This window comes from Echeneis naucrates, chromosome 4, assembly GCF_900963305.1.
Source record: "Echeneis naucrates chromosome 4, fEcheNa1.1, whole genome shotgun sequence".
Lineage (NCBI taxonomy): Eukaryota > Metazoa > Chordata > Actinopteri > Carangiformes > Echeneidae > Echeneis > Echeneis naucrates.
In genome coordinates, this window is record NC_042514.1 from 9,053,390 (window position 1) to 9,080,113 (window position 26,724).

At 40.9% G+C, this 26,724-nt stretch overlaps 3 protein-coding genes across 4 annotated transcripts; 2 read left to right on the plus strand and 1 right to left on the minus strand.

The window, feature by feature from the left end:
• Positions 1 to 1,090: 1,090 nt before the first annotated feature.
• LOC115041795 (cell wall protein DAN4-like) lies at positions 1,091 to 10,598 on the plus strand. The gene is made up of 5 exons (XM_029499566.1): positions 1,091 to 1,436; positions 4,219 to 4,417; positions 5,993 to 6,448; positions 7,615 to 7,772; positions 8,807 to 10,598. Exons 1-5 carry the CDS (start codon positions 1,434 to 1,436, stop codon positions 8,849 to 8,851), a joined length of 861 nt encoding a protein of 286 aa, XP_029355426.1. The 5' UTR covers positions 1,091 to 1,433; the 3' UTR covers positions 8,852 to 10,598.
• On the minus strand, positions 8,298 to 18,517 carry LOC115041794 (general vesicular transport factor p115). Its single transcript, XM_029499565.1, has 13 exons — positions 18,483 to 18,517; positions 18,022 to 18,173; positions 17,743 to 17,820; positions 17,412 to 17,454; positions 17,068 to 17,228; positions 16,848 to 16,929; positions 15,858 to 16,041; positions 15,580 to 15,653; positions 15,364 to 15,440; positions 15,176 to 15,276; positions 14,996 to 15,084; positions 14,761 to 14,907; positions 8,298 to 13,471 (listed from the first exon to the last, which is right to left on the minus strand). Exons 3-13 carry the CDS (start codon positions 17,806 to 17,808, stop codon positions 13,272 to 13,274), a joined length of 1,224 nt encoding a protein of 407 aa, XP_029355425.1. The 5' UTR covers positions 17,809 to 17,820; positions 18,022 to 18,173; positions 18,483 to 18,517; the 3' UTR covers positions 8,298 to 13,271.
• A 214-nt stretch (positions 18,518 to 18,731) lies between these two features.
• On the plus strand, positions 18,732 to 22,310 carry mmachc (metabolism of cobalamin associated C). Of its 2 annotated transcripts, none has more exons than XM_029500483.1 (5): positions 18,732 to 18,848; positions 19,001 to 19,198; positions 19,444 to 19,596; positions 19,709 to 19,882; positions 20,224 to 22,310. In XM_029500483.1, exons 1-5 carry the CDS (start codon positions 18,765 to 18,767, stop codon positions 20,404 to 20,406), a joined length of 792 nt encoding a protein of 263 aa, XP_029356343.1. In that variant the 5' UTR covers positions 18,732 to 18,764; the 3' UTR covers positions 20,407 to 22,310. The 2 variants fall into 2 exon arrangements, with proteins under 2 accessions (XP_029356343.1, XP_029356342.1); XM_029500482.1 differs by having other exon boundaries at positions 19,709 to 19,885; positions 20,230 to 22,300.
• The last annotated feature ends 4,414 nt before the right edge of the window (positions 22,311 to 26,724 follow it).

Sequence of the window (26,724 nt, forward strand, 5' to 3'; positions counted from 1 at the left end):
GCTGTAGCGTCCCCATGTGGTATAAAGAAAGCATCGCAGTAGAAGAACTCAAATTGGCTATAAAAACAACAGCAATCAAATAAAACAGAAAGTAAAGTTAATACATGTATCATGCAGAAGTCAAGTATATAGAATCGATGACCGATGAAATCCTCCTTACGATATAGACTCCATGTTATAACTCAGAGACTAATCGAACACGACACACAAAAAATAAAGAATTATAATTGTAATGTAATTATAGCCTGAATCTGTGTGTCTGTGTGTGAAACGATGTCAGAAAAGTTCAGTCCCCTCACACATTGAGAAAGCCGGTGTGCTGACATGACTGTAGACGCTTAAACGTAAAAACCAAATTAAGTCTAGTTGTCTATTTGCTCTACTTGAGTGTAGATTATCAGTGTGTTATAATTACTGCAGCAGTTTGGATGCTCTTTGATTGTGTAGCATAGTTGTTACGCAAGTTCCGGATGTATGTGTCCTGTGTCCTGATGAGGGACAGTGTCAGTGTGTGTACCGACCAAGTGTCATGGCACAGACTAAGATCCACCGACTGTATTGAACAGGGAACACGTGGCACGGGGGGGAGAGAGGGAGGGGGAGACAGAGAGAGAGAGAGAGAAAGAGGGAGAGAGGGACAGAGGGAGACAGAGAGAGAGAGAGAGAGGGTCAGAGAGAGAGAGAGAGAGAGAGAGAGAGAGAGAGGGACAGAGAGACACAGAGAGAGAGAGAGAGGGACAGAGGGAGAGAGAGAGAGGGACAGAGAGAGAGAGAGAGAGAGAGAGAGAGAGCGGGAGAGAGAGGGAGAGAGAGAGGGACAGAGAGAGAGAGTGAGAGAGAGGGGGACAGAGAGAGAGAGAGAGAGAGAGAGAGAGAGAGGGAGAGAGAGGGAGAGAGAGAGGGACAGAGAGAGAGAGAGGGGGACAGGGAGAGAGAGAGAGAGAGAGAGAGACAGAGAGAGAGAGGGACAGAGAGAGAGAGAGGGGGACAGGGAGAGAGAGAGAGAGAGAGACAGAGAGAGAGAGGGACAGAGGGAGAGAGAGAGAGGGACAGAGAGAGAGAGGGAGGGGGGGGAGGGGGTAGAGTCGGGACGCGCTACCTCCTCTTTCAGTCCTCCAGCCACGCGTACACCGGCTGAGCCGCTGCCTGCCTGACTGTCTGTCTGCCTGTCTGACTGACTGCCTGTCTGTCTGTCTGCAGTGGGAGGACACCGCTGCCTGCCTGGGATTTCTGCGCCGCTCCTTTTTAAGTGAGGCATCGAGCCGTGAAGAAGGCGGACAGGCTACAAGAAACCCGCTCTGAGGCGATAGGACGAGTTGAAACAACATTTCTTTAGTCGTTTCCTTCCTGGTTGTCCCAGAAGAGAGAGATGATGGAGACCAAACTCTGGACTGGCCTTTGTGTTCTGCTGCTCATTCACTGGGGATCAGCTGATGGTAGGTCACAGTATATTGTGTTTGTTACATCTTGACACGTATTGTGGTTTGGACAGGAGTGACACATTATTAAATGTGTCATGTGTTACTCTACTGTCTTTTCTTTCTTCGTCACGCACATACACACACGCACACACACACACACACACACACACACACACAAACACACACACACACACACACACAAACACACTTTGCCCTGGGTCACTTTTGGGGGACAAACAAAGAGTTGCTTTAATTTCCCGTGGAGGTACCTTAATCCGAACCACTGGCCACAGGTCGGATTTTGAACTTAGATTGAAATGGACAGAGCTGAGTTGACTGTAAGAAATCAACTAGTTGTCCTTGTCTCACCATGAAAAGACTGTCATGACTCCTATGAGTTCCTCCATCTGTTTTTTTTTTTTTTTAACCTTGACATCTGATGTAGATGCTCAGCCACCTCCAGCAGAAATATAAATCAGTTTCATATTTCATTTCATTGTAATTCTGATTTTGATTTACCACACTTTGTCTTTCACATCAGTTCCTTGTCTCCCACCCACATCACCCTTCTTCCTCTCTTTGCATGTATCACATTTACACAATCATAATTTCACTTTGTCACCTTCCTCTTTTTGCCCTACCTGTTCCTAACACTTCCTTTACTGTTTCTCCTTCTACCCCCCCCCCCCCCCCCTTCCCTTTCTCTGTCTTTGTTAGCGCCTCTCACATAAAAGTAAAATGACACTACTGACATTTGAAAAGATTTTATTGAGCTGAACTGTCCCATCAGCTCCTCCAGCTGAAATTCAAATGAACAGAAAACAGTGCAGCACCACCGGAAGAAATTTATTGGCTGTAAAGGGGCAGGGAAGTACATTGTGATAAATGACACCTCTAACTGTGTGCAGCAGCACACTGTCATTTCGCTAGCCTCATGCTAATTGACTTCCCTCTATAGCACAATATGTAGCCTTTATGAACAAATTTAAAGGCAGCGTCAAATTGTTTTCCTTGAAGTGTGTAAACATATAGTTCAGAAGTAAAAGCAAAGCACACAATGCTTGACAGGGACACCTTTTATCCAAATATTTATCACTTCTCTTTGTTTATGTGGTGAACATCTCCTGACTTTACGAAAGGATGGCTCTCATTTATGACTTTTTGTAATATCCCACATTAAGAGATGGTATTTGCTTAGAACAGACTAGAAAGATAAAGTTCTTTGCAATCTAATATTTTTTGTATGTAAGACTGGAAATGGTGCGAGAGACCAGGAGCATGACATGCTACTAGAGAGGGCACATACTGGATGCCATAAACAGCTGAAACCAGCGTAGGTGAAAATGCCCTAACCCTAAAACTGCCAAGTGCAGGATGTGCAGAGCTGTTTCAGTATTGTTTTCTGTTCTACTTAAAAGGCAAAATGACTTGAAAATTATCTGTGTTGTTTCCTCCTAAAATCCCCACAACCACATGCTGTGAAACCTGTGCTATGTGTGTCCTGGAGCACTAATATAAAGTGTCTTCTATGAAATATCACTGATCAGCACTCCTAGCACTGGGTGTTGAACCAGCAGACGTCTGCTTGCAGGGAAACCATTGGCTGTTCATCTCACTGGTAGGGTCAAGGAGTGAGCAAGAGGTATTTCTCAAGGTACATGCACTGCACTGTTCTGAAAACTGTGAGTAAGACCCTGTAATATCTTGACAGAAGGGTGTGCAGTAGTGGAAACAGTGGTTCTCTTTATAAATCTACCCTATACACACACACATACACATATATACAGATATACTACTCCAGCATTTGACCTGAGCTGCTCTAAAGGAGCCAAGCCTGGGAACAAAGCCAGTATTATACAGCCAAGCGCCTCTGTCTATTTATATGTGTCTGTTTTCGTATCATTTAGAGCTAAAACAGGTCTCCCTCTCTCTGTTTCTGTGCCTCTCTCTCTCTTTCACTGTGGGCTGATGAGCTGTATGAGTGATTATGGCCGTAATGAAAGACATCACGGCAGTGTGTTACTGAACAGTAACGACATTACATTACATAAGTGCTCTGGTCTTCATCAAGGGAAGCAGTTAGGAACAGATATGAAGTCTGGTAGAGTTGCACGAAAGACATCAACGTGAAGCGGAAAGAGAGAGAGTTAGAGAGATGAAAGGTCCTCATTAAAATTACATTACTTTAAAAAACAAAAGTCACTTGTGTCTAATGTTGTTGGTAGTAGATGCCTTGCAACGTCAAAGTTAGTCAGTGAGTGGTTCCCAAGATAAAACTGCAAATTCAGACTCATTAACAAAATAGATGGCTATGGTTGGTTTTTTTGTTTTTCATTTTTTTTAAAAAACCATGTGAGACATGACATCACTCAATGTGGCTTCACTTTCTTTCTCTCTAAAGGGTTAAAAGACTTTGAGAATCGCCCCTTACAGCTCTCAATGCAAAAGAACTGTGTTTGTAAAGTTAATATGATTTCTTCTTCCCAAAAACTGATGAGATTATGATCACTGGTGAGCCTGCCGACTGAGCAATACACAACTGTGGTGCCCTGAGTGCGTAAGCCATTTAAAGTGCGGCCCTGTTTTGATAGAAATACATATTCATGCTCAGATAATGGTTTCTTCTTCCAGTTTTCAGGTTCAATCATCAACACCATGGTTTTGAAATTTCCACATTGCCTTTCTGTTTCCGCTTGTTTGGTTTCCCACAGTTACGTTTTTAATAACTCTTTTCTCTGCTAAAGATGAGACGTCACCAGTAATTGGTCATTAATCAACGTTGTCCTCTCCTCATTAGATCAACAGAAACCTGCTTCCACAGATATTGCTCCCAGTGCTGAGGAGAGTCATGAGGTCCCTAGCTGCATCTGGTATACATGCCAACTATACTGTACCTGCAGGAAAAGGCTCTGACACAAACACAACTTCCAATGGCACCAGCAGTTTGAGCAGCAGTACAACCACTTCCTTTGCACCCAAAGTAAAGAAAGACAATGGTAACTATTCTACTCTTGATATAAGAAATCTAATTAATTAATAAGAAAACATGATGGTAGACTGAAAGTGCTACTTGTCTGATGTGGTGTGAAGATGGTAGAAAACGTTGGAGGAGGTGACAGGATGTTACGGTTATTGTATCTGTCTCTTTGAGGTTTGTCAGTCCGGACGTTTTGCCACACTTCAGAAGCATTTCATAGGATGTCCAGCAGCAGGTGGCTCAGAGTTTAGGAGCTATATTTAACAAAGTCCTTATCTCTGCTCTCTATGTCCTGAAGTGGGCCACGTAGTGAGTGACAACTGTGCCACAAACAACAGCAGCATAGAGCCTCGGAGCTCAGTCTTCAAAAACAAAAGAACTAGAGAACAGTCGGGGATTTTAAGGAGACGGGTTGGATAAAAGTGTAAAGGGAAATAAAAAAAGTACGGCTGAGTTAATTAAATAAGGTGTAGCCTTGTTAGGAGATCAATGGTAAAATATACTTGGATAAAAGTTGGCACTGCAGTGCTGGCGATGAGAAGTGATTAAATGCCATGTGACTTTTCGCAAATAGGTGAGTAAGGTAGAAGTACACCGCCCCCCCCCCCCCCAGCCCAGATATTCTCTCTCTTTCTTATACAGACATTTGTGCTGGATTGGACTCATAAACATACTCACAGCCTGGTGCACATTTTTAATGCAGCTAATCTTTATTTTGTGGAGAAATACTGTTTGCATGTGAACTATTGTGGTATCTGTCTGTGATATCTTCACAGTCACAGTTTTTGCTTTTTGGCCTGCATCTCATCTCATCGGGTCAGGGGTGGTGGTGTGTGGGTGTATTTGTGGTGCAGTATTGGAAAATTAACACAGCCATACTAGCTGTTCTGAGAGGTTGTGTTGGCAGAGTGGTATTTTGAGCTAAAGGCTAACACAATCCTGCTTAGATACTTGCAATGCTATCAATTTCATTGTAAGCATCTATAAATCAATCTATAAATCTATAAATCATTTAAGTTTGTTCACTGTTGCAGCATGTAGCCATGAGATAATGAGATATAGCTCAGTGGTGGAGTGCATGCTTTGCATGCAGAGGCCCAGGTTCAAACCCCAGCCACAAGGCAAACATGTGGTAGGCTTGTGGTAGTCCCAAGGCCAGAGCAATGGGGAGGGTTGCATTGGGAATAATCTGTTATGGCTGGTGATGGAATATCATTACTTTTACTATTTGGTCATAAACCACCAAAATGTTGTCAAATTGAAATTTTGGCCTGATGACAATGCTTCATTAAAAGTTAGAGAACCATCAAACTTAACATGGCTAAGAAAACAAATATATGCATTATTTTTAATGCGTGTATATATATATATATATATATATATATATATATATATATATATATAATGAATGTATGATTACATTCATTTATCAACATTTATCATTATACCATTATTTATGCACTTTATGCACACATTAGTGTTCAGTAGTCCACTGTTGGCATACTGAATACTGATTGCGGTATTTCAACAACAAAAATGTTTACAATGAGAATTATTACAGTATTTTGATGATATTTTCTTTCTCTTTCTGTAGATACCAGCACAATATCTCCCTCAGTGTCTGTCACTACTGAAAACAATGCAAACAAAACAGAAGAGTTGGCATCGTCTTCAATTCTTCCATCTGAGAGTCAGACTCCTCTCAGTGTCACTACCACCGCCTCCACCACCACCACATCAACAAAAAGCCCCTCACACACGCCTCACAATGCCTCTGTAGACATACCAGCCACCAGCACATCAAACTTTAGCCAACCTCCAGACTCAATTTCAACCTCAATACAGCCCACCCAGCCCAAAACGGACTCATCCACGTCCACTACCCCCACCATTACCACCACTCAGCCCAGCTCAACGTCCAACAGTACAGAGGCGCGGACTCCCACAACACTGCAAAACAAATCAACAGCCACCATCACACCAAGCAGCACCTCCACTGAGGCCAAAGCCCATTCTGAAAACTCTTCCCCGGTCAATATGGGCGTTGAGAGTAAGTGTATAACAAACTCTGTTGTGTTGTGGTTTATAGACGTGTTCTGAACTATTCACTAGCTGGATATTGACAGAGACAACAGTGAATTGGCTTTGCAAAAAAAAAAAAAAAAAAAGGCAATGCTGTGCTTTGTTTTTCAGCAAAAGCCCATCCTTGCTTCTGCACACACACAAACACAAACCACACATCCCCCATCTACGTCGTCTTCTAGCACTGTCACCACCAAGCACTCCACAATTAGGGCTCTGTTTGGGAACGGGACGGAGGCAGTCATGGGACTCAGGCCTTGAGAATGCTCTGTTTTCCTTCTTTTTCTGTCTCTCTTTCCCTTTGTTTGTCTGCTCAATGATTTATTTATACATCAGCTTTCTGTATCTGTACTCTGCGTGTTCAGTATATCGATTACTTCAATTTTTCCCACCATTAGAGATCTGTTTCAAGGCTCAGGTTGCCATCGGTAAGAAAAAAGGAGGGAAAAACTGATCAACTTTTTTCAGTTGAGCCATCATGACTACAGTTAGAACACAAAATCTCTCGGCTTCTCTCAGTCTATGTGGTTTTATTAGGCCATGCTTGGCACCTTGCCTCTTTCCATTAGCCAGAGGAACATGGAGCATTTACCACTCTGCGGTAGTTGTAACTTTCATCCGGAGGATATAAAGAAACAGCTAAGTTTACCAAACAGAATTCCATAGCAACACCCATATACATAAATACACACAGACAGGAAAGCTCTCCAGTAGAGATATATACAAACACAACAGATTTCAACCTAAAAATGTCGAGATTAATACTGTCCTTAGAGATTAGGCAACACTCTCAAACTATGTGCCTATGCTGTATTAACATACTGAGTCATTCTTAAAATCATGCCCTAAGAATAAATGAACTCAACAGCGAACCCAAGTACTTGGAAGGCAGGTTAACATTATCATCCTGTGTTTGAAATTTCTGTCCTGAGCTACAAGAACACTTAAACATAACATGCTGCTGTAGCCTCTATATTTAGTTCCTGTTGCAGCACCGGCCATTTAAGAACCAGTAATTCCAACGTTTTCACAAAAGTGGTGGTCAATGTAAAATCCAAGTTATCCATCCACTGCCTCAACAGAGGAATGGGCCCTGTTCAAGTACATCCTTGTCTTTTTTTTTTTTTTGCCCAGCAACAATGGTCCACGATTCTCCCACATTAGACCCTCTCCTGGCCGGCCTGGTGTCAGCCTTCATCATCACCGCTGTCATCATCACTCTCCTCCTCTTCCTCAAGCTGCGTCGCAGAGACAACCAACCGGAGTTCCGCAGGCTGCAGGATTTACCAATGGTGAGTACAGCCATGACAGCCAGCTGCAGCACCTACATCCCTGTCTCGGTGAAAATATTCAGTCTGTCAGATATTGTTCAGCACTAATGTGTGATGCAACGTCACTTGGCATAACTACTTCTTCAAACCAGATCTGCACCACTTTTAAATACGGTAATCATTTTAAATGTTTATGAGTTGTAACTAATTCCTTTTTAAAATAATTGTTAATCATATTCTAATGTTCTATTGATCAACTGTTATAGCTATTAATCAATATCTCTTATATCAGTTTAATCTACTAGCCAGTAGTAGATGTTTTTGGGTTGCCATGTTGGTGGTTATCCTCCTCAAGCAGTATACTTACTTTGTTTATTTAGGTTTATCACAGTTTATTACAACAGAGAGCTTATCAGCATATATAATGAGGAATGACTAACTAATTTTTCTGGCTGGCTTATTAGACAATAATAAGCATGCACTCACAAAAAGTTACCCTTCATAAATTATGCTATTAATCGTTCACATTAGCTTCTTTGCCAAGACTTGAAAGATTGATAGGCCTCTTATGTAAATAATGTAAATATGAAGTTACAATCAGCAATAAGGAAGAGGTGAAACATATGGTCTGTTATCATATTAAGAGAGGAATGCACTGCCAAAAAAAGCTGTGCTGCAATTTTGCATTGTGGTTTTTATTCATTAAACAACCGTGATATTTCATGCACATTGGGGAGCTTTAGAGGGGTTAGTTTACAGACTGGGACAGCCAGTTACCTTAGATAAGCTAAGTCAACTAAGCTAAGCTTATAAAAGCTCAGCAAGAAAGTAAATCATTAAATCTTTCAAAATGTCTTTTGACTTTACACTCTCTATCATACATTCTTATTAATTAACCAACAATAAAGTTAATAGTTATGTTATAAAGATCTAAGGCTCATTTCTTAATAAATTATAGCATAAAATTTACCTTCTATTAGCGCAATTATGAACACTTTATATTTCCATTATAATCATGTGCATTTAGTTACATTAGCTACATTTATTCTGTGCAGGATGATATGATGGAGGACACACCCTTGTCGATGTACAGCTACTGAAGGAGGCACAACGAAAGATCTGGCACCTAACCCACCTTCAATCCAGGCTCAAACCACAGTGTTTGTCGTAATTTGCAACAATCAGAAAGCATCCTGGGTAGGTTTGAGCAAATTTTTTGGCTTGCCTTCATTTATCCAGATCACTGATATGTGGAAAAGGGCACGATTGAAGCTGACGTGGACAATGATGATGCCACCCACAACGGGCTTCCTTTGGAAAAATTCTATTTTGATACCTGTAATTGCAAATTACGCCAACAGCTCTGTTCAATACTGTATGTTTAGTATTTTCCAGCCCATGTTTTATAATATATTTTGATTTCCCTTGAGATGAAAAGCATAGGTATGAAGCACAAGGCATTACTGTTTGTTGTATCCACCAATGTGAGGGTTTACACCTGAAAACAGATGTAGCCAGTCCTGCCAGACTCAAGTTTAATTTCCTTTTGTCAGTTAATGTTGTAAAGTTTGGCAGAATAAAGGTCTAGCTGAGTCTGACTTAGAGGTCAGAAGAAAGAACGGAACAAAAAAAGAAATGGCCTGATTATAGTTATTGCACTTTTTTCAGGAGTGGAAAAAAGTGGACAAATATTTTATGCGTGTGAGAAAAAAAATTGCGTTTGTGTGCATACATGTGGTAAGTGCTGGCATAGTGGTATGCATTTTAGATGTGTGTGCATGAGTATGAGTATTTCAGTGTGCATGTATGTTTTTGATATTTCTTTTTTTAGAGTTGATATTTAATTTTTTGTGGGTAAGGTCCTGCTGCCATAATGCCTAAGTTCGACACATTTTTTTCTCTGTCCAGGATAGAGTGCCTTATACACTGCAGGAACAGCTTCTATTGTATACTGTATTTATACTGCAAACAACTAACGTCCATATGAACTAGTCATTCCCAGCGTTTTGTGTGATTCCCATTTAAGCACACACTCAGGGCCCAGTAGCTGCTCTGACTTGCCTGTGTTTGAAGACTAGCCTTAAGCGTGTTCAACATGAGGCACTCATTCATACAATGACAGTTGCAAACTGAAATTGGCCAGTGGCCTTTCAACACAATGTAAGCATTGTCCTGTGCACGCTGCATTGTAAATACTACTGATGACTGCACCATGCAAAGACAACTCTATTAAATGTTTCATCTTGGCTGCTCCCACAGTGTTCACCAGACAAACATCGAACTGAAACGATAGTTCAGAAATATTTCATTGTCTTTACTGTAAATAGGCCTTGCTGTATTTTCATTTCTAAATGTGCGAGAAAGTGAGATTCATATAGGACAACAGAAGGAGGCCTACAGACAGAAAACATGTGCAGCTCCTGTTCATTTAAGACAGAGAATGTTAAGTAATTCATCTAATGTCTGAGATAAAGGGTGAGTTTGTTCGGACACTTTGTTTGATAAGGGACAGTTAAAAAGGTTTCAAGAGCTTTCATACCATGAAGAACTACAAACTGATGGACAAATTGAAAGACACCCAACATGAAAGTTCTCTTAGTAATGCGTAGCTTCAAAACCCCAAAACAGCATGAGTCCTATCATTTTCATAATCATGCAATGACAACTTTTTCTTTCTGTTTGTCTCGTCTGTACATCAAGTATTAAATTAAGATTCCTCATTTTGGGGTGAATATGTCTGTAAATTCCAATATTTGTCCATTGTGTCACGGATGCATAATGAGGTTTTGCTGCCACATGTAAATTATGGACTATTGGTGTTGTATGATTAAAGTTATTTTGAAATCATTTCCTCTTATTTCCACCTCAGATCTGTAAACATCTGTGACCGCTGCACCAATCAGAGCACAACATAGCTCTAGACAGGAAAACACAGAACTTCACCACAGACTTTTGTTGATGAGGAAACAAGAGGAAAGAAAAAAGAGCCACAATACTAGAGCACTACTGCATAATCCTTTGCAACGTTCAAATTGATCGGCCGTTATTTTACCCCAACAGTAAAGTGATGAGCCCTTTCTTCATTAAATGTCTCTGACTACAATATTGTAACAGCTGAGCAAGCTGCTCTGTGATGTTTATAATTTCCTGTCCCTTATTATTGACTAGATAGACAATCTGTCTTGTTAAATGAGCTGGAAAGAAGTGTCTGGTCACCATATGCACATCTTGCTGAACTCCTAACCTGTCCATCAGCTCCCCAGTGGCTATGCATCCAATGCTCAATGGATGCTGAAATATTTATAACAGTAAACCTGGCACCATGTGACTTGTGTCAGACAAGATAGCAGAAAGGGACTCTTTAATTCCAGTCTGTGACTGATTGATTGTCTCCAAGGTATGGAGTAGATGTGATGGATAGTTGATTATTGATCTCACATTAGAGCTCTTCCCCTGCTCCAGTGCTTGCTGGACCATGTCACGTTTAGTCCCACCAACAGGGCCAAGACTTTTCCATGATGCCCCCATGCAGAAAGTAAACCTCAAAGATGCACCAGATGTGCATGGGTTCTTTGTAGCATGTAAATAAGACCGTCAACCACACTGACTGTTGAAACACTGGCCCTGAGGTGGGAGAGGACCAGAGGAGGCAAGTGCTCCAGGCCTGTAGTCGTTGTGTTCAGTGGGTGCCTCTTTGGGAAGGTAGGTCCGATTCCCTCTTAACTTGAGTTGGATGGACAACAACACAGGTGGAGGAGGGAGGGAGAAATCCAAGGAGATGATGTTATGGGTATGATTATGGACAGGGGAAGAAGAAGAGGCAGCGCTAGGTGGAGCAGGACCGACGTGTTGGCGCCTTGATAATGGTGTTTGATTCCTTTTTGCCATCACTTGAGCTGCATTACCAGAAATCGAATCCCCCATCCCGCTGGTTCCTTATGGATTTAGCAGTGCATTATGTCAGGAGGAAAAAAACGTTATGCTCACCCTTGCCACACTGAGTGCTTAATGTAGCAAATGATCACCAACATAAAAGATATGATGAATATTTAATACACTTAATACACTACTATACCTCAAGTGATCAAAGTTTGTCCCAGTACAAGATTTGTTCATTAAGTTTCATTTCAATGTATTTTTTAACATTGATAAATTGAAAAATACCTCCATAAGGCAATTATAAACATACTCTCAGCCTTTACATTATTAGGCCAAACAAGGATGAGGAGCAGTGTTCATATGGACACCATGAGTGTACTGTAGTTAAAGTCCTGCCCTAACCTCATCCACATCAAACCTTTACCTAACTCCAACAATCTGTAATCATACCAAAACTAAGCAGTACTTTTTTTTAGTCTAGCCTAAAACCAACCCTTGTGGTTAGCAGACCTCAGCAGTTGAGGACAGGGTTTCTGTCATCAACTCTGTCTCTGACCTATAATTTATCATCAATGATGCGCAACATGGATTCAGAGTGTGTTTGCTTTTTTCTAAGCCAGAACTCCACCCCCATCATCACGAAGACAGACTTTTTTTGAAAGAGAAACTTTCACAAAACAACTTTTCTCCCTTTAAATGCTTGCTCTCCTATAAGTCTGTAGATGTGGACAGTGTTACCTTAAATTAATTACAGAAAAATTACTCTGCAGTTTATTGAGCGCCGCATCTCACACTGAGTGAGGGCAGGGGTACACCCTGGACAGGTTGCTAGTCCATCGCAGGGCCAACAGACAGAGACGAACAACCACTCACACTCAAGCACTCGCACTCAGACCTACGAACAATTTAGTCACTGATTAACCTAAACATGCATGTCTTTGGACAGTGAGAGGAAACTGGAGTGCCCAGAGAGAACACCCACGCACGCACAGAGAGAACATGGAAACTCCACACAGAAAGGCCCCAGGTCCAGGAATCGAGCTCACAACCTTCTTGTTGAGGGGAAATAGTGCTATCAACCAGCAGTTGTTAAATATTTTGCTATTTTGTTCTAGCAAGCGGCCAGCTATCACATGGAAGAATGAGTCATTAAAACTAGTATGACACACCGATCTTTCTGGAGTCCCTAACACTTCTGTTATTCAAATAAATACCAGTTTAGAAATAGCATTTGAGAATTTTTTTACATGAGAAAGAAAGTTCCCTGCTGATATCTACAATTTATCATGTATCATAACCAAGCAAGGGCAATAACACAAAGAGGATGGCACAATTACTTGTTATTATATGCATCTGCCAGTGCTGCCAAGTAAAATCTGCTATTATTGCCTTTCTTTGTTTGCATTCCTCTTCCCTCAGGGAAAAGAAGCAACAAAGGAAATGCACCATATGGCTGGTTGTTTTGTTCTGGTCATTTCTATTTTTAAAGTTTTGGATTGTGCAACAATCCTCTAACTCCAAAATGTACTGTTCAATTGAAATTATCTTAAAATTAAAACATCTTGGATTGTGTATCAGGAGTTGGAGTTAATGTCTTTATGCCTTTCTAAATTAAATTTGAGAACTTCTAATTAGGACAGGTCAGAGGTCATTAAGACTTAGGTCAGAGCCCACATCTGGGTCTACAATGGCCTCAAGGATATCATCACTATCACCACCACCGTCATCGTTGTCGTCGTTGTCATCATCATCATGGCCATCCTCCAAATAAGATCCTGGGCCAGCAAAGTTGCTCCGTCTGGACTGAACACTCAAACGTACCCGTGGCTTTTGATGCAGAGCTGTTAGAGGTGAAGAGAAGAGCAAGAGCAGTTAATTTGTGTGTGTGTGTGTGTGTGTGTGTGTGTGTGTGTGTGCAAGTGAGAGTGACTGAGTGCCTCTTTGCTGCATTACCATGTGGGATTAGGTTGGAAGACACTCAAATGTTTTCCCATAACTGACTGTGTATGAGTGTGTGTGTCTGTGTGTGAGCGTGTAACAAAGTAGCCTGACTTCATAGGCCCAAAATCACTCTGGGAAACATTTAGAGGAGAGATCGTAATCTCTTCAGGGAAAGTCAGTCTTCTCTTACAGTAAGTCTCTGGGTTGAGCGGCGCATGCCTTTAAAAAAAAAAAACCAAAAACACACACACACACACACACACACACACACACACACACACACTGCACAACTTTGCAGAAACAACTGGCTTTGCAGAGACTTGTGGAGAGGAAATGAGACTTTTACTGTTTAATCTGCAGGCAGAAGAAAACAGTAGACCACAAACTTGCTAACAATGTTCTGTTTATCTCTAGAGCCAAATTTTTTAACACTTCCCTGCCTTTATGTACATCACCTTCTGTTATGATACATTTAAGTAATAGACTAAGATTTCAGCAAACTTGTTAATTTGCTTTCTTGCTGACATTGAGATGAAAGATCATGTCTGTAAGGCATGCTTAGCTTAGGAAAAAGATTAGTAGGATGAGAGTAGTAAACACCTATCCTTGGTCTGTAAAAAAAACAAAAAACAACAAACAACAACAACCAAAACTAAATCTGCTGAAAAAAACTGAAGTGTAAAAAGAATGTGGGTCAGACTAATATGTACCATGTACAGGCAAGGAGAAGTGACACCTGTTGTCATTGACATTACACGGGACCCAGCAAGGCACTCCAGGACAGTTTTTAATCATCCTTTTCATTTAAAATTCAGTGAGAAAGTGAGTGATTTCATCTTATTAGCAAAATGTCACACTATTCGTTAACCAACTGTTTGCAGGAGTTCTTTCCAGTGAGTCAAATCTTCTGTGAGGAATCAGAACTTCAGTGAAAAGTGGGGGGGGGGGACAACTACACTTCCCATCTTGCTGAAACAAGATGGGAAGCAAGCTGGTACCTTGTGTAACGTTTTCTGTTGGATGTAACATTATCCAATGGTCAAAATATGTTTCTGTTGCTGCACATGAAGGTGAACAGAAGGCTTGTGGAAGTGAAATAATAGAAACATTTGGCGTAGATTATTCAGCATACAACACCTCATGTTGCACAAAGCGACCATGCTTTCACACCTTTTACTATAATCCTTACCGGGCTCTTTGTCATCCAGCCATGAGAGATCATCTGAGCTGACTTCATCCAGGCTAGGGGTTGGACTAAAGTCCTCTGAGTCAGAGTCTGGCTCACTGGCTCTGACTCTGCTGCTGTGACCATGTGGAATAGCAAGCGGTGATGCCCCTGAATCATACAGAAAAACATAGCTGAATCACTTTATCACACTACGCAGGCAAGTGTTAGGAAGAGCTTAAGTTGGAGAAAGACTTGCCTGATGTGTGTGCTGACAATGACAGCGTTGGTTCGTGTTCTCGAAGAATAAGAGTCCGGACCTCATCTTTCAGTTCAGACACAAGTGATCTGTTGTAAGAGATTAAATCCAACATACGCAATCAGCAGAAAAGTGAAATATAACCCCAAACACAAAAATAAACATGCTGGAAAAACTCACCTGATGTGGCGGACCTCTTGTTGGGTTTGTGAATACTGAGAGACAGTCTTTGTTAGATCAGTGCTGTGAACTCTGTAGCTGTCTGTTAGCTCCTCCAGTGTCTAAACAACACACACAAAGGAAAGGTTGAGGATCTGACAGACTACAAACCACACATCAAACAAGCAAAAGCAACCTGTGTGACACACCTTGCAGCTGTGTTCGTAACGTCTCCTGGTTTCTCTGGCCTCTACCTGCTGGAGAAACAGATCCTCCTCTTGTCTCCCTGTCAGGACAAAATGAAAATCAATGTTGTGAACAAGACTGTGCCTGCATTTGGTTTTTTAGCCAATGTTGAGCTTATGACAAGTGCAGTCCCGCAGAATTGATGCAAGGGTATGTGTGTAAATGTGTGAATGACTCACTCAGCCGTTTTTTCAGTTGGTCCACCTCTCTCCGCAGGTGTTCTAGTTCTTCTCTGCGAAGCTTTGAACTAAAACTGAGTGCAAATAAAGAGAAATCTGTTTATTGCCTCTCTTTCATACTGGTCTTTCCAAAAATTTTAATGTCACCAACAAGCCTTCAGAGTAGCAAAATCTTTCTGAATTCTACATGAGGTGTAAATATTTTCATGTCAATCATTCGCTGGACCCATCATCTGTTATATCTGCAGTTTCACCCCACAGTTCCATGCCTAATGCACCTCTCCTCCAGGTTGCCTAGCGACGTGGCTCTGGTGATGTGTCCCCGCAGACTGCTCAGCTCCCGTCCCACCTCTCTCCTCCACTGCTCTATCCTTATGTCCGCTCCTGGACTTTGTCCCTTCCTCGATTCATCCCTCTCTCTTTCATGGTCCCTCAGCGCATCATGCAGCCTGTGAACCTCCTCTGGAAGAGAAAAGATTTCTATGAGTCAGTTTTTTTTTTTTTTTCTTTCAAATAATTTATTCCTATCTTTAATTATGAATGAACTTCCTGTCATGATTAGCCAGTCTACACTGTTTAAAAACAGATGACTTGTACAATGCTATCATATGCATATAAAGTCAGAAAGGCTGTCTTCATGAAAGATGTTTGTTTTCTATGATTAAACTAATAAATTCAGTTGTCCTTAATACATACTGTCACGCATTCCAGCCTCAACATGGTCCAAAAGTCAAAACTAGAAAGTGCATGGAGTTAAAAGACAATTTAAAAATAAGAAGTCAATTTAATTTAAAAGCACGTTTTAAATTGTTTGTGATTGAACAGATAACATAGATTTGATTTGATCTTTTAAACAAGAGAAGAAGGTGAATTATATAATTTTAGTGTAGCCACTGATAAAGCCGTGAAAAGCTTTGTTTGATGGACACACAAACTTGGGTTAGGCGCACTAGATAAGGAGTTTCAAGACAAAGACCCCTACGTGGTCATAAAAATAATGGTTTTACCTCCAAATTCATTGTTCAGACTAAACTGCTTAATTTAATACAATGTAAAATATATGTAAAAATTGCGTAGTAACCATTTATGCTAATTTACGTAGCATTTATAAATATGTAATAGTCTATTTTTCATATGTGCATATACATTAAACAAAACTTAATTATTTTCTTACAGTAGACAACAGGATTCAGGTGTAATGTTTGCAATATATTGTAACACAGCATAAACTGAGATGATAGAAGCATAAGTTATGGTGTGTTAGTTACCTTCTAGTGTCTGGATGTGATGTTGTTGCGAGTGTTTCTCTCTTTCCATGTCACGGATTTTCTGTGTGAGAGACTCAATTGCCTTTTTAAGACATTGCAGGCAGAAATGTGGAATTCTGTCAATGCAGCCAACACTTTAATAGATTATATAAATACAGCAACCATGTGATCTTATGAAATTGGCTTGAACACCTGCTTGATTCAAATAACAATCACACACCTGGCTCTGTATCTGGAGTTGTGACTGGATGGCAGCAAAGTCTGCCCACTGCACACCAGGACTAAGGGATGGAGAAGTTTGTCGGAGAAGGGGGGCTCGAGGGGGAAGAGCAGGAGGGTCCAAGTCTGAGTCATGAATCCGTTCTCGCACTGGAAACAAATCTGGAGAGGAAGAGGAATGAGTGGTATTGAGGTTGGCCGCAAAAGGCTCAGATCACAGTGGCTGAGTTTAAACTACATCCTGTTGTAGCCTAAACTCTGCTGTTGAAAAGGCTGAAATGTGCTCACCCAAATAGGTAATTTCCCTTTTTAATCATGCTCAATATTCTGGCACAGTTCACCCACCTTCTCCTCCTTTTGAAAATTTCCCTGGTGAGGTCAGTCTCTCCTGAGAACAAAACATTTTTCAGATTCAAAGGGTTTTTCCACACTCACAGCATCAGAAGCCTCAGTATCTGAATAACTAAGTACCATGTGAAATATTTAGTGGAGCATTACTGCCATCTACTGAAGATAACTACACTTACAACTGACTGCAGTGAGGTCTCCTCGGTATTTGACATAAATGTCACTGTTACAGAATAAACACGCTTTAAATGCACATATTAAAATCACGTTTGTCTCTGATTTTCTTTAAGGCCAAAAGATAAGGAGAATGACATTTACATGCACTCACCCTCATCTTTGCAACGCTGCCATCTGCCACAGACAGTACAGAACTCAGCTGATTTTCCCAATTCATGTCTGAGTTAACCTAGAGAGAAATGTATGAAGGCCAGTTGTCATATGCATCATTCATTAAACCTTGACTGACGGCGGAAGAAGACATGTGTTGCATCAAAGAGCAGTAACTTTAGACATGCTTTGTGGCCGGTTGGTGAGGTAGCTGTGCTCCCATACTTTACTGCAGATTACATTACAGCAGAGTCGGGTATTTGCACGTTTGATTGCTTACCTGCCATCGGCTGCTACTTAGGAAAGTGTAAGTGTGTGTGCAGGCTGGCAGCGTCAGAGGTCTGCTTTAAAAAGCCTTTAGTCCCGGAGGGAATATCCCTCTGCAGCTTGCAGGAGCAGATGGAGCCGTAAACTGAACGTTTTGCTGGGTACCTGCTCGATGACAAACACAAACCAAATGCAAATTAAATCCTTTAAAGGTCATAACTACACGGCGTCAAAAGTTAGGCGGCGGCCGTTGTCCTAACATAAGCTAATTTCAAATGGCAGCAGTTTTATGACGACTTTTCTCTCATCGTCCGTGATGCTGTCTTTTTAGGCAGAAAATCATTCGTCCCCCCAAACCTCGCAAATAATGTCTGCTTTGCTCAGCGACGTATAACCTGTCGGCCAAGACATGAATAATTTTTGGTTAACAACAGCAACGTAGAAGGATGCTAGCTGGCTAAATAAGCTACTCACAGAAAACCTTGCGATTCCACTTTTAAATCCAGGAGCCTGTGAACGGCAACGTGATTGCGTATGACGTAGACAGGAGCCTTATGGGTAATGTAGTTATTCTGTGTTTATTACACTGTCTATCTGGTCAGGAAATAACATAAATAGCACAGCAGAAGTGGCCCTAAATCCATCATAACTAGTGTCGCATTGCAGCGTTTTTTTTTTGGAGCAAATTTTAATTTCTAATGCCACAGAGGTAAAAGAATATTATTACCCACAATCCCTCAGTGCTTAGATGCGAAAATGGCGGTTAGCACGGTCAGCAATGTGACCGGACTGTTAGAGGATTGTTTATCAAAATTTGGATTTGAAGTGTACCCTCTAAAGGTAAAGTGGCGCCAACTTCTCTTTAATTCAGTAGCTTTGCGAGCCAGACGGTTTTAATATTGACGGGACTAAAATTCTGCTGTTTCGCACTCATTCACTCGGAGGTGGCAGGTGAGTAGGTGAAAACGTGTTGTTGTTTTGTTTGTTTACAGATCGGTTGGTATAACTCGAAGCTGGATCCGTTACTGCACCTGTCCTGCCCAGATGACACCTTGGCCGTGCTGGTGCTTAGTACTCCCTCCATGTTTGAACAAGCCTTCCTGCCCTTCATAGAGAAGAGCGAAGGCTTCGGCCTGTCTGACCCCATAGACCAGTGTGTCAAGCTGCATGTGACCTCAGCTGTGTCTCAGGTGAGGAGTGAGGGAGACACCTAAAAACAGCACAGCTTTTATCTGACTTTATGTACACCCTACCAAAGTCATCTGGAACTGGAGTGCAATGCATGGATACTTAAAATATCTGATTACTAAACAAAACACAATCTATAGGAGATAATCTCTACCTGAACCTATTATTATTATTATTATTGTTATTATTGTTATTGTTATTTTGATCAAATGTGATGCCATTTCACCAAATTCTTCCTGCCACACAGTGTTTCTCAGGAGAGAAGGTGGATGTGAGGTACGACTACGAGATGCTCCCAAACAGGATGCCCAGGTTTTTGGCTCAGACTGCAGCTCATGTTTCTGGAGCAGCTTTCTATTACCAACAGTCTGATGTTCTTGAGCAACCCTGGGGTAAAAAAGTAAGACTTTTTTTTTTTTTTTGTGGACTGTCATAGGTTGCTTTAGGGAGTACCATTTTCCTTGTTGTCTTACCACCTAAGTATTTTTTTTATCTATCCCTTTTATTCACAGAAGATGTTTGGAGTGTGTGTGCACCCAAAGTTCGGAGGCTGGTTTGCCATCAGAGCTCTGTTGGTGTTTGAAAATGTGACCGTGGGCTCTGAAATGGTGAAGCCTCATCCCATTGACTGCGTGCCCACCAGAGAAGGAAGGATAAAGCTGCTGGAGAATTACAACTTTAACTGGAAGGTACAGCTCAGCACTGTCAGTCATAGCACACATCTTACATATAATAAATAGACTCCAGGGATACTGAACTGTTTCATGTCAGAGACCACCACAGATACCCTTCAGATAAAATTTCTACCATAAGGTGTTTTTCTTGTCCCATGCGAATGAGGAGACTCAGTTGTCTGAAATCTATTTTGCCCAAAAAGATAACAATATGGATCGTGGATGGTTCAGACTGATCCAGGGGTCCATGCAACGATGCCCTCACGTCACTTAAATGAAAACTATTTCCAATTTCAAATCAATTATTTGTTAAACCCCTAATAATTAAATTTTAATTTATTTCTGAATTGCGTCAACAGGATGGGCGCTACAGAGACATTATCCCTCCAGTCCAGACCTACTCTCAGAGACAGAAGGACTACTTCACCACTCCCCCTGCTCAGCGGTTTGCTCTGCTCAAAACTTGGGGCTTCCTGCAAGGGGAAGACCATCAACCTGAAAGAAACTCACAGAGCCAGGCAGGTGGACATGGCTAAAGAGAATAGCTGTAATCTGGAAATATATCCAATCTACTCCAAACACAAACTTTTCATCAGCTTTTTAGCTACATTTTGATTAATACTAATAATAAGAAGAATAATGATAAGAAAAAAAGAAGCTTTATTTATATAGCACCTTTAAAAAAAAAACGTGTTTACAAAGTGCTTCACACACTTAAAAACAAATATGCATAATTCGGTTACAGCAAAATCAAGAAATAAGCAAAGACAATGAATAAAATAATGTAATGAACATTAGTAAAATCATAGATCTGAAAAGCAACTCATTAGTTAAAAGCTAGCCTTTGAAAATAAGTTTTAAGTGCTTTTAAAAAAAGAGGACACTGAGGTAGCTTGTTTGATTTCAAATGGTAGTGCGTTCCACAATTGTGGAGTCCTTGCAACAAATGCTCTTCCGCCCTCTGTGTTATTCCTTATTCTGTAGACGGAGAGCAACAAGTGTCTTGCAGATTTGTGAGTTAGAATGTAAGGGATAAGAAGGCAAGGTATAGGTTGGGGCGAGACTGTTCACTGATTTAAAAACAAGCAGTAAAATTTTTAAATAAATTCTGAACACAACAGGTAACCAGTGGAACAGTGGAGATAAGGTTGCATTTACAGGTGTCCTAGTGAGGGCACTAGCTGCAGTGCTTGTACAAGTTGGAGACGGTTAAAGATTTCTGTGGCAGGAAACAATCAGTTGCAGTACTCTAGATGGCAAGAGACAAAAGTATGAGTAAAGATTTGAGCATCATTGAATGAATCAAATGGCCTGATTTTGGCCATGTTCCTAATTGAATAGATGGCTGTCTTGGTGATGTTTCTAAAGTGTTTTGATAAGCCCAGGTCCAAGTCAAAGATAACTCCCAGATTTCTGTACTGATTGGTGCACTGTTGCCTTAGGGAAGCTAAAGTCTGGGTTACACAATTGCTTTGTGCCTTGAATCCAAAGACATCACTTTCATTTTGTTGCTTTTAAGGAGGAAAAAGTTGCTGGACATACAGGCCTTACTCCTTTCTAAACAGAATGTGGCTTTACTGACGTGAGGTCTGATGGATTTATAGATAAGTAGACATGCGAGTCATTGCATAAAAATGGAAAGAAATGTTTGAAATTTTGGATAACCTGACCTAATGGACATTTATATTGATAACAGTAAAGGGCCAAGAGTCGACCCTTGTAATTAGACTCTGATTCATGTGTGAGGAAGACTTTTCAATGCCATGACATACAAACACAAAGTGCGTTTAACTACTATGTTTTGTTTTGGTTTTTTTTAATCTGTGTGCAAGGCAGCTTCTCCTGTTTAGTTTAATGGACTGTTAAAGACCTTGTAGCTGTCTTCAGTTATTGCTGACTAAAATTTCTATATGGGTAACATGTTTGAACAAATGCCAAAAATCTTTGTTTTATATTCGCAGAAGTAGCACTACCTCTGTTGAAGGTTGGGAGATTTTAAGAAAACTGCAACTTTTTAAAATTCTCTGTTCTCAACAAGCCATGGAAAGCAACCTTTCTTCTTTATTTTTCTTATTTGCTTTTGTGTCATATTGAAACATACTGTAGATGGTAAGGGTGAATTTCCCTTCACGTTTTGATTGTATGATTCCTGCTGAGGATCAACTTTAGAAGCTGTTTATCAGCTATTTATTTGCACTTATTTGTAATTACAGTTACAGTAAGTTACAGTTATTTTTGCTTGTTTGTGTTTCTGTATCTCATAAAGGAGCTGCTGGGATAATTATATTTTAAGGACTGTTAAACTGTGCTCTTAAGAAGTTATGCCGACTATAAAAACTGAACATATCAACAAAATGTGTCCATGAATGACCACCACTCCACAACAGCAAATTACAAAACCCATGAATTACATTTTCTGACACACACTGTAAAGTATTTGTGGTAATAGCACACACATTCACATTCTGTGAGGGAATATTGTTTGGGTTGTCCATCCATCCATCCATTGCTTTGTCCTTGTCTTCAGTTTAGCTGACGCTCATCTTAATGCATTATAGATGTTAGGCGCTTCTGCCTCCAGGCAGGTGACAAACTGACTTCTGTCACCTCTGTCTCTCTCTCACTGGGTCAACACCCTCAACTCTTATTTCTCTGTAGCAGAGATAAATGCACATAAACACATTAATGGCTAAAAGATGCCCCAAACAGCCATTGGTCACGTGCTGAGCAGGTTATCTCAGGCGGTGAGGGCTCTTTTTCTGCCTAAAAGGTACATGGAACGAAGTCGGTAATTCAGTCTATTAGCAGCTCAGCAGTAGAACAGGCTACGTCTGTTTTTACACCTCTAGGTGTCACTGCTCTCTTAAAAATAGTAGCTCTGGTTTTGTGATGTCCAAAGCATCTGCAAATGTCCTGCACTTGATAAATTCCAGTAAAGATTCTGCAGATAACCAGCCACAAATGTACCTTTTTACTCACTCAGACATGGATAATGTTATTTTTTTTCTCTTCATTAATTGTCCTTATTTACTCTTAGCTTCCTTTCATTGTGTGCAGACTTTCGAGAAGCTGTTCTGCTGAGCTGGCTTAGCTTCATTTCAGCTTTTCTGTTCATTGCAACACCCCACTCTCTCTTACTGCACCCCTTCTCCCTTCCGTGCTATTCTGTCTATCTGTGTACTGAATCAGCATTTCAGAGCTGCATACCGCAGGCCTGCAGAGAGGCAGACCATGGAGTTAATTATACTCCCACTGATACTCGATCTCTCCCCTATCCCCCTCCTCTGTTGCTCCATCCCACCTCTTTCTCTCGCTCTACCCCATCTGTTTTTTCAGGTATATGTCTTAAACTCTGCAGTTCAACTCTCAGCCCCACCAAAGGCTCTCAAGTATGCCTGAGTATCCATAAGCCCATAAAATATCAATAAGTTTTTAGTTTACCTGCAGTACATGAATTTTACATGACAGTTATGTATTTTATGCTACAAGAAATTATCATATTGAATTTTAACATTTTCCAGGATAGGTTCAGAAAAGGATGACTCTAATGCAAACCTTGTAATGAAAAGCCAAGCAGGCATAGAGAGCCTTGGCAGGATGATGCCCTTGTTGCAGTTTCTCTCTTATTGTCTCCTTTTGCATCCCTTCCTCGTCGCTTTGATTCTTCCTGGGTGGGCTTGGAACCTGGACATTCATACTTTTCTTTGGAGACATCTGACAGTGAAAAATGTACTGTCCCCACATAAAAATTGCTTGCTTCTGACTCTTTGCTGTTTTGGACGAGAAGGCTACCTGCTTTGTGCTTCTCAACATTTGCAGCTGGGAATATATTGCTATGTGGCATTTAAACTTCAGCTGCATGTCAAAAATGAAGCAATTAGAAATGGAGAGTTGGGGTGGAGGGGGGGGCTCTTTGTTTCACCCCCTGCTCAGTATCCTGCAGGAGTCAGTTGCCTCCTCAGTGCAGCTTGAGTTCTGGCAGCCAGAGCTACACTGCCGAGCTCTTGTGCTGCCTGGGTTTTTACTGGACTGCAGAGGCAGTGGTGCACTTTTGCTGTTGTGGGGCATGGGACTGCCAGTATTTACACAACAGCATCACAGCTTTCTCCCCATGATTCATATTATACAACCAAAAGTACATCAACAGAAAGCTCTGGGGATAAATTCATACCGTGAGATTCACAGCATTTTAGAATCAGGTTTATAGTTTCAACATTGCTTTATACAGTTTAGGAATGAATTCCACAGTCATGGCCAACAAAGGCTAATCAAATGAGATTGTGAAAAGAAGCAGTGTGAAGTCTAACTTTTTAATATCCCAAAATATAGAAAAACAGTAGACGGGAAAGATGTTTGTTCACATCAAAAGTTATTTGGTGCTGAAAATAGTTTCAGGCAAGGATGGAGGAAGAAAGGGAAAAAATGAGTTGTGTGTGATTTGAAGCAGTGTTAACCGCCTACAGACATCAGTTGGCAACAAGAGAGGGGAAAGGCCAGCAGCGTACCAACTACAGAGGAGGAACTGAGCTCTCAGTGGGGGGAAGAAAATCCCAGCAGCCAGAGAATTTTTTTAATTAAAATGAAAAACTTAGATTACAGAGTTTTTAAAAATCAGCTGGAAACTCTGAGATGTCACATATTACGTGTAAATGGAGATTTATCAGAACTAGGAAACAGCTTCATTATCACTTCTCTTTGTGTCCTGTATTTCTTCACTCTGCTCATTCTGACAAAATATTCTCATGTTGTCGTTTTTTGTTTTGTTTTTTTTTAAAACAGATGTCATCCCACCCTCTGCCTCTCCTTAAATCACACTGTCTCAGTGTGTGCATGTGTTTCCAGAGCTTTTAAATGTTTTCAAAATGTTTCCTTATCAGTTTCTTGCATTAGCATAATTAACATGACCTGTGCCTCAGAGTCGTCAGCTCTGGCTGCAAAGGCCAATGCCTGTAAAGAGGGAGTGGTTAGCCAAGGACATAGAGAACTGATGAGAGAGAAGGTGAGAAAGAAGTAGGAAAGGAGAAAGTGGCAAAAAGAGGGCTGTCTGAATACCTCATTACCAGACTTACCGGGCGATTGAACTTGAAATTCCTCTTTATATGCACAACAACACTTAACACACAAACACATTGAATTTGTTCAAAAGAACTACACACAAGCAGGTACATGTTGCTGACATAAACATGCAGTGATGTTTTCTGTAGGACAGAAAGATGTGAGTTTAACTAAGACTGGATGTCTCTGAGTGTCCATGCAAACATTGGGACTCTTATGATTAACAAGTGACTCGAATGCGTAGCTGGGTCTTGATAGTGGGCATTCATGTCAAGGAAAATGCTGCAAGCAACCTCCTGGCTGTTGAGATGTCCAATGCCACTGTAATGCTTGAAGTGGAATATCTGGACAGGGATATTACAACATCCCTGCAAACAGCATTATTCCTGTTTCTCTCCAGAATATGGGAAAAAAAAAAAAATCTGTCTACCTGACACCACATCATCTCCAGTATAAACCCCACATCAAAGAGCAGTGTGGCATTCAGACAAGAGGGAACGATTAGCCCAAGCTAAGGTTCCCTTTACATAATCCACTGTTTTAGATTAGTTTAATTCCCCTGAGAACGTGGTATAGTTAACCCTTTGAAACAGAGGGGCAAATCACAGCTTCACAGAGCTATAGAAGAGTCTTATGCAGTTTGCTTCTAAGGTGCACATGAGACACACATCCTTTAGTTTTCAGCTTGGTTATTCTGGACTAATGCTCTACATTGTGGATTGCAAGGCTTTAGCTTTTGCTGTCACAAAATGAGTGAAAGGAAGTACTTGTTACTTTGGATTTGAAAAAAAAAAAAAGATCAACTCCATGATAACTACTAATGAAACATTATGTAATGGTAGCTCTGACTGTTAGCAAGCAGACCCTTTAATATCAAATGGGGCCAAATAACACGCGGGTCACACCAAACCAAGCGAAACTGCAGCAGCAAGACTGCTGAATGGATAAAATCAAAGATGGTAATGAGTCATTAAACTTGAATTATGTATTTGTGGAGTAAAAAAGACAATATGTTGTTTTTGATACATCTCTTTTGATATTTAAAAACAATCCATAAATGTAATTGTAGTAGATTGCAGAGTAATTGTGCTGCATACACATTTCAAGGGTTCTGAGTAGCTTTGTCTTGCCTAAATTCAAGTCAATAGCATCAGAAAAATCAGTAGAAAGATTTGTAGGTAAAATAATAAAAAGTGAAATATCTGCAACACATAAGATCCAACACTGCACCAAAAGGAAGAAGGGTGTTGATTGATTGCTCATATGGAGGGAAATACCTCAGAGTACTTAGAGCAAAGTGACCACAAAGAGAGCTAGGTTTGTTCTGCTTCTCTCTGAATGAATGCAGTTAGCTCCAACCCACCATCCTTTGCATGCTTCTGCAGATCAAGCTCACACGGTACTACTGTATGAGCTAATTTATAGCCGTGCATTAAGTATTACCTCACAGCTGTCAATGAACTCTAAATCTGCCTCTTGAATCAGATCCAGAGCCAAAGTAAAGGGCTTGGACCACAAGACACACAGGAGTGAGATTTGCTTTGCCCAGTTTTGTTTTGAAATTGTTATATTTATCTGTCTTTTCCTTTGCTTTCTGTTCCCGCGTCCGTGGATGATCCTTGAGGCAAAGCAGCAGAGAAGTCTGTGGAAAATATTTACTCACTGACATTTTTCTGCTGAGATGTCCTAGTGCGGCCTCTTACCTCTCTCCCTTGTTAGCATCCACCTCTCCCCTTCACATGCCTCTCCAGCCCCAGAGAGACTGTTTCGTTGTGTTGTTTTGCTTTGCTGTGGAGGAA

What these genes read in the sequence shown, in the direction of transcription:
- LOC115041794 (XM_029499565.1), bottom strand. Translation starts at nt 17,808, where the DNA reads ATGAATTGGGAAAATCAGCTGAGTTCTGTACTGTCTGTGGCAGATGGC. An exon ending in CCAACTGAAAAAACGGCTGA is followed by an intron (nt 15,441 to 15,579) that starts GTGAGTCATTCA and finishes TTGTCCTGACAG; the next exon opens with GGAGACAAGAGGAGGATCTG. An exon ending in GCTGGATGACAAAGAGCCCG is followed by an intron (nt 13,472 to 14,760) that starts GTAAGGATTATA and finishes CACCTCTAACAG; the next exon opens with CTCTGCATCAAAAGCCACGG.
- mmachc (XM_029500483.1), top strand. Translation starts at nt 18,765, where the DNA reads ATGGCGGTTAGCACGGTCAGCAATGTGACCGGACTGTTAGAGGATTGT. An exon ending in TTGAAGTGTACCCTCTAAAG is followed by an intron (nt 18,849 to 19,000) that starts GTAAAGTGGCGC and finishes GTTTGTTTACAG; the next exon opens with ATCGGTTGGTATAACTCGAA. An exon ending in AGCAACCCTGGGGTAAAAAA is followed by an intron (nt 19,597 to 19,708) that starts GTAAGACTTTTT and finishes TTTTATTCACAG; the next exon opens with AAGATGTTTGGAGTGTGTGT.
- LOC115041795 (XM_029499566.1), top strand. An exon ending in CAAAGTAAAGAAAGACAATG is followed by an intron (nt 4,418 to 5,992) that starts GTAACTATTCTA and finishes CTCTTTCTGTAG; the next exon opens with ATACCAGCACAATATCTCCC. An exon ending in GGCTGCAGGATTTACCAATG is followed by an intron (nt 7,773 to 8,806) that starts GTGAGTACAGCC and finishes TATTCTGTGCAG; the next exon opens with GATGATATGATGGAGGACAC.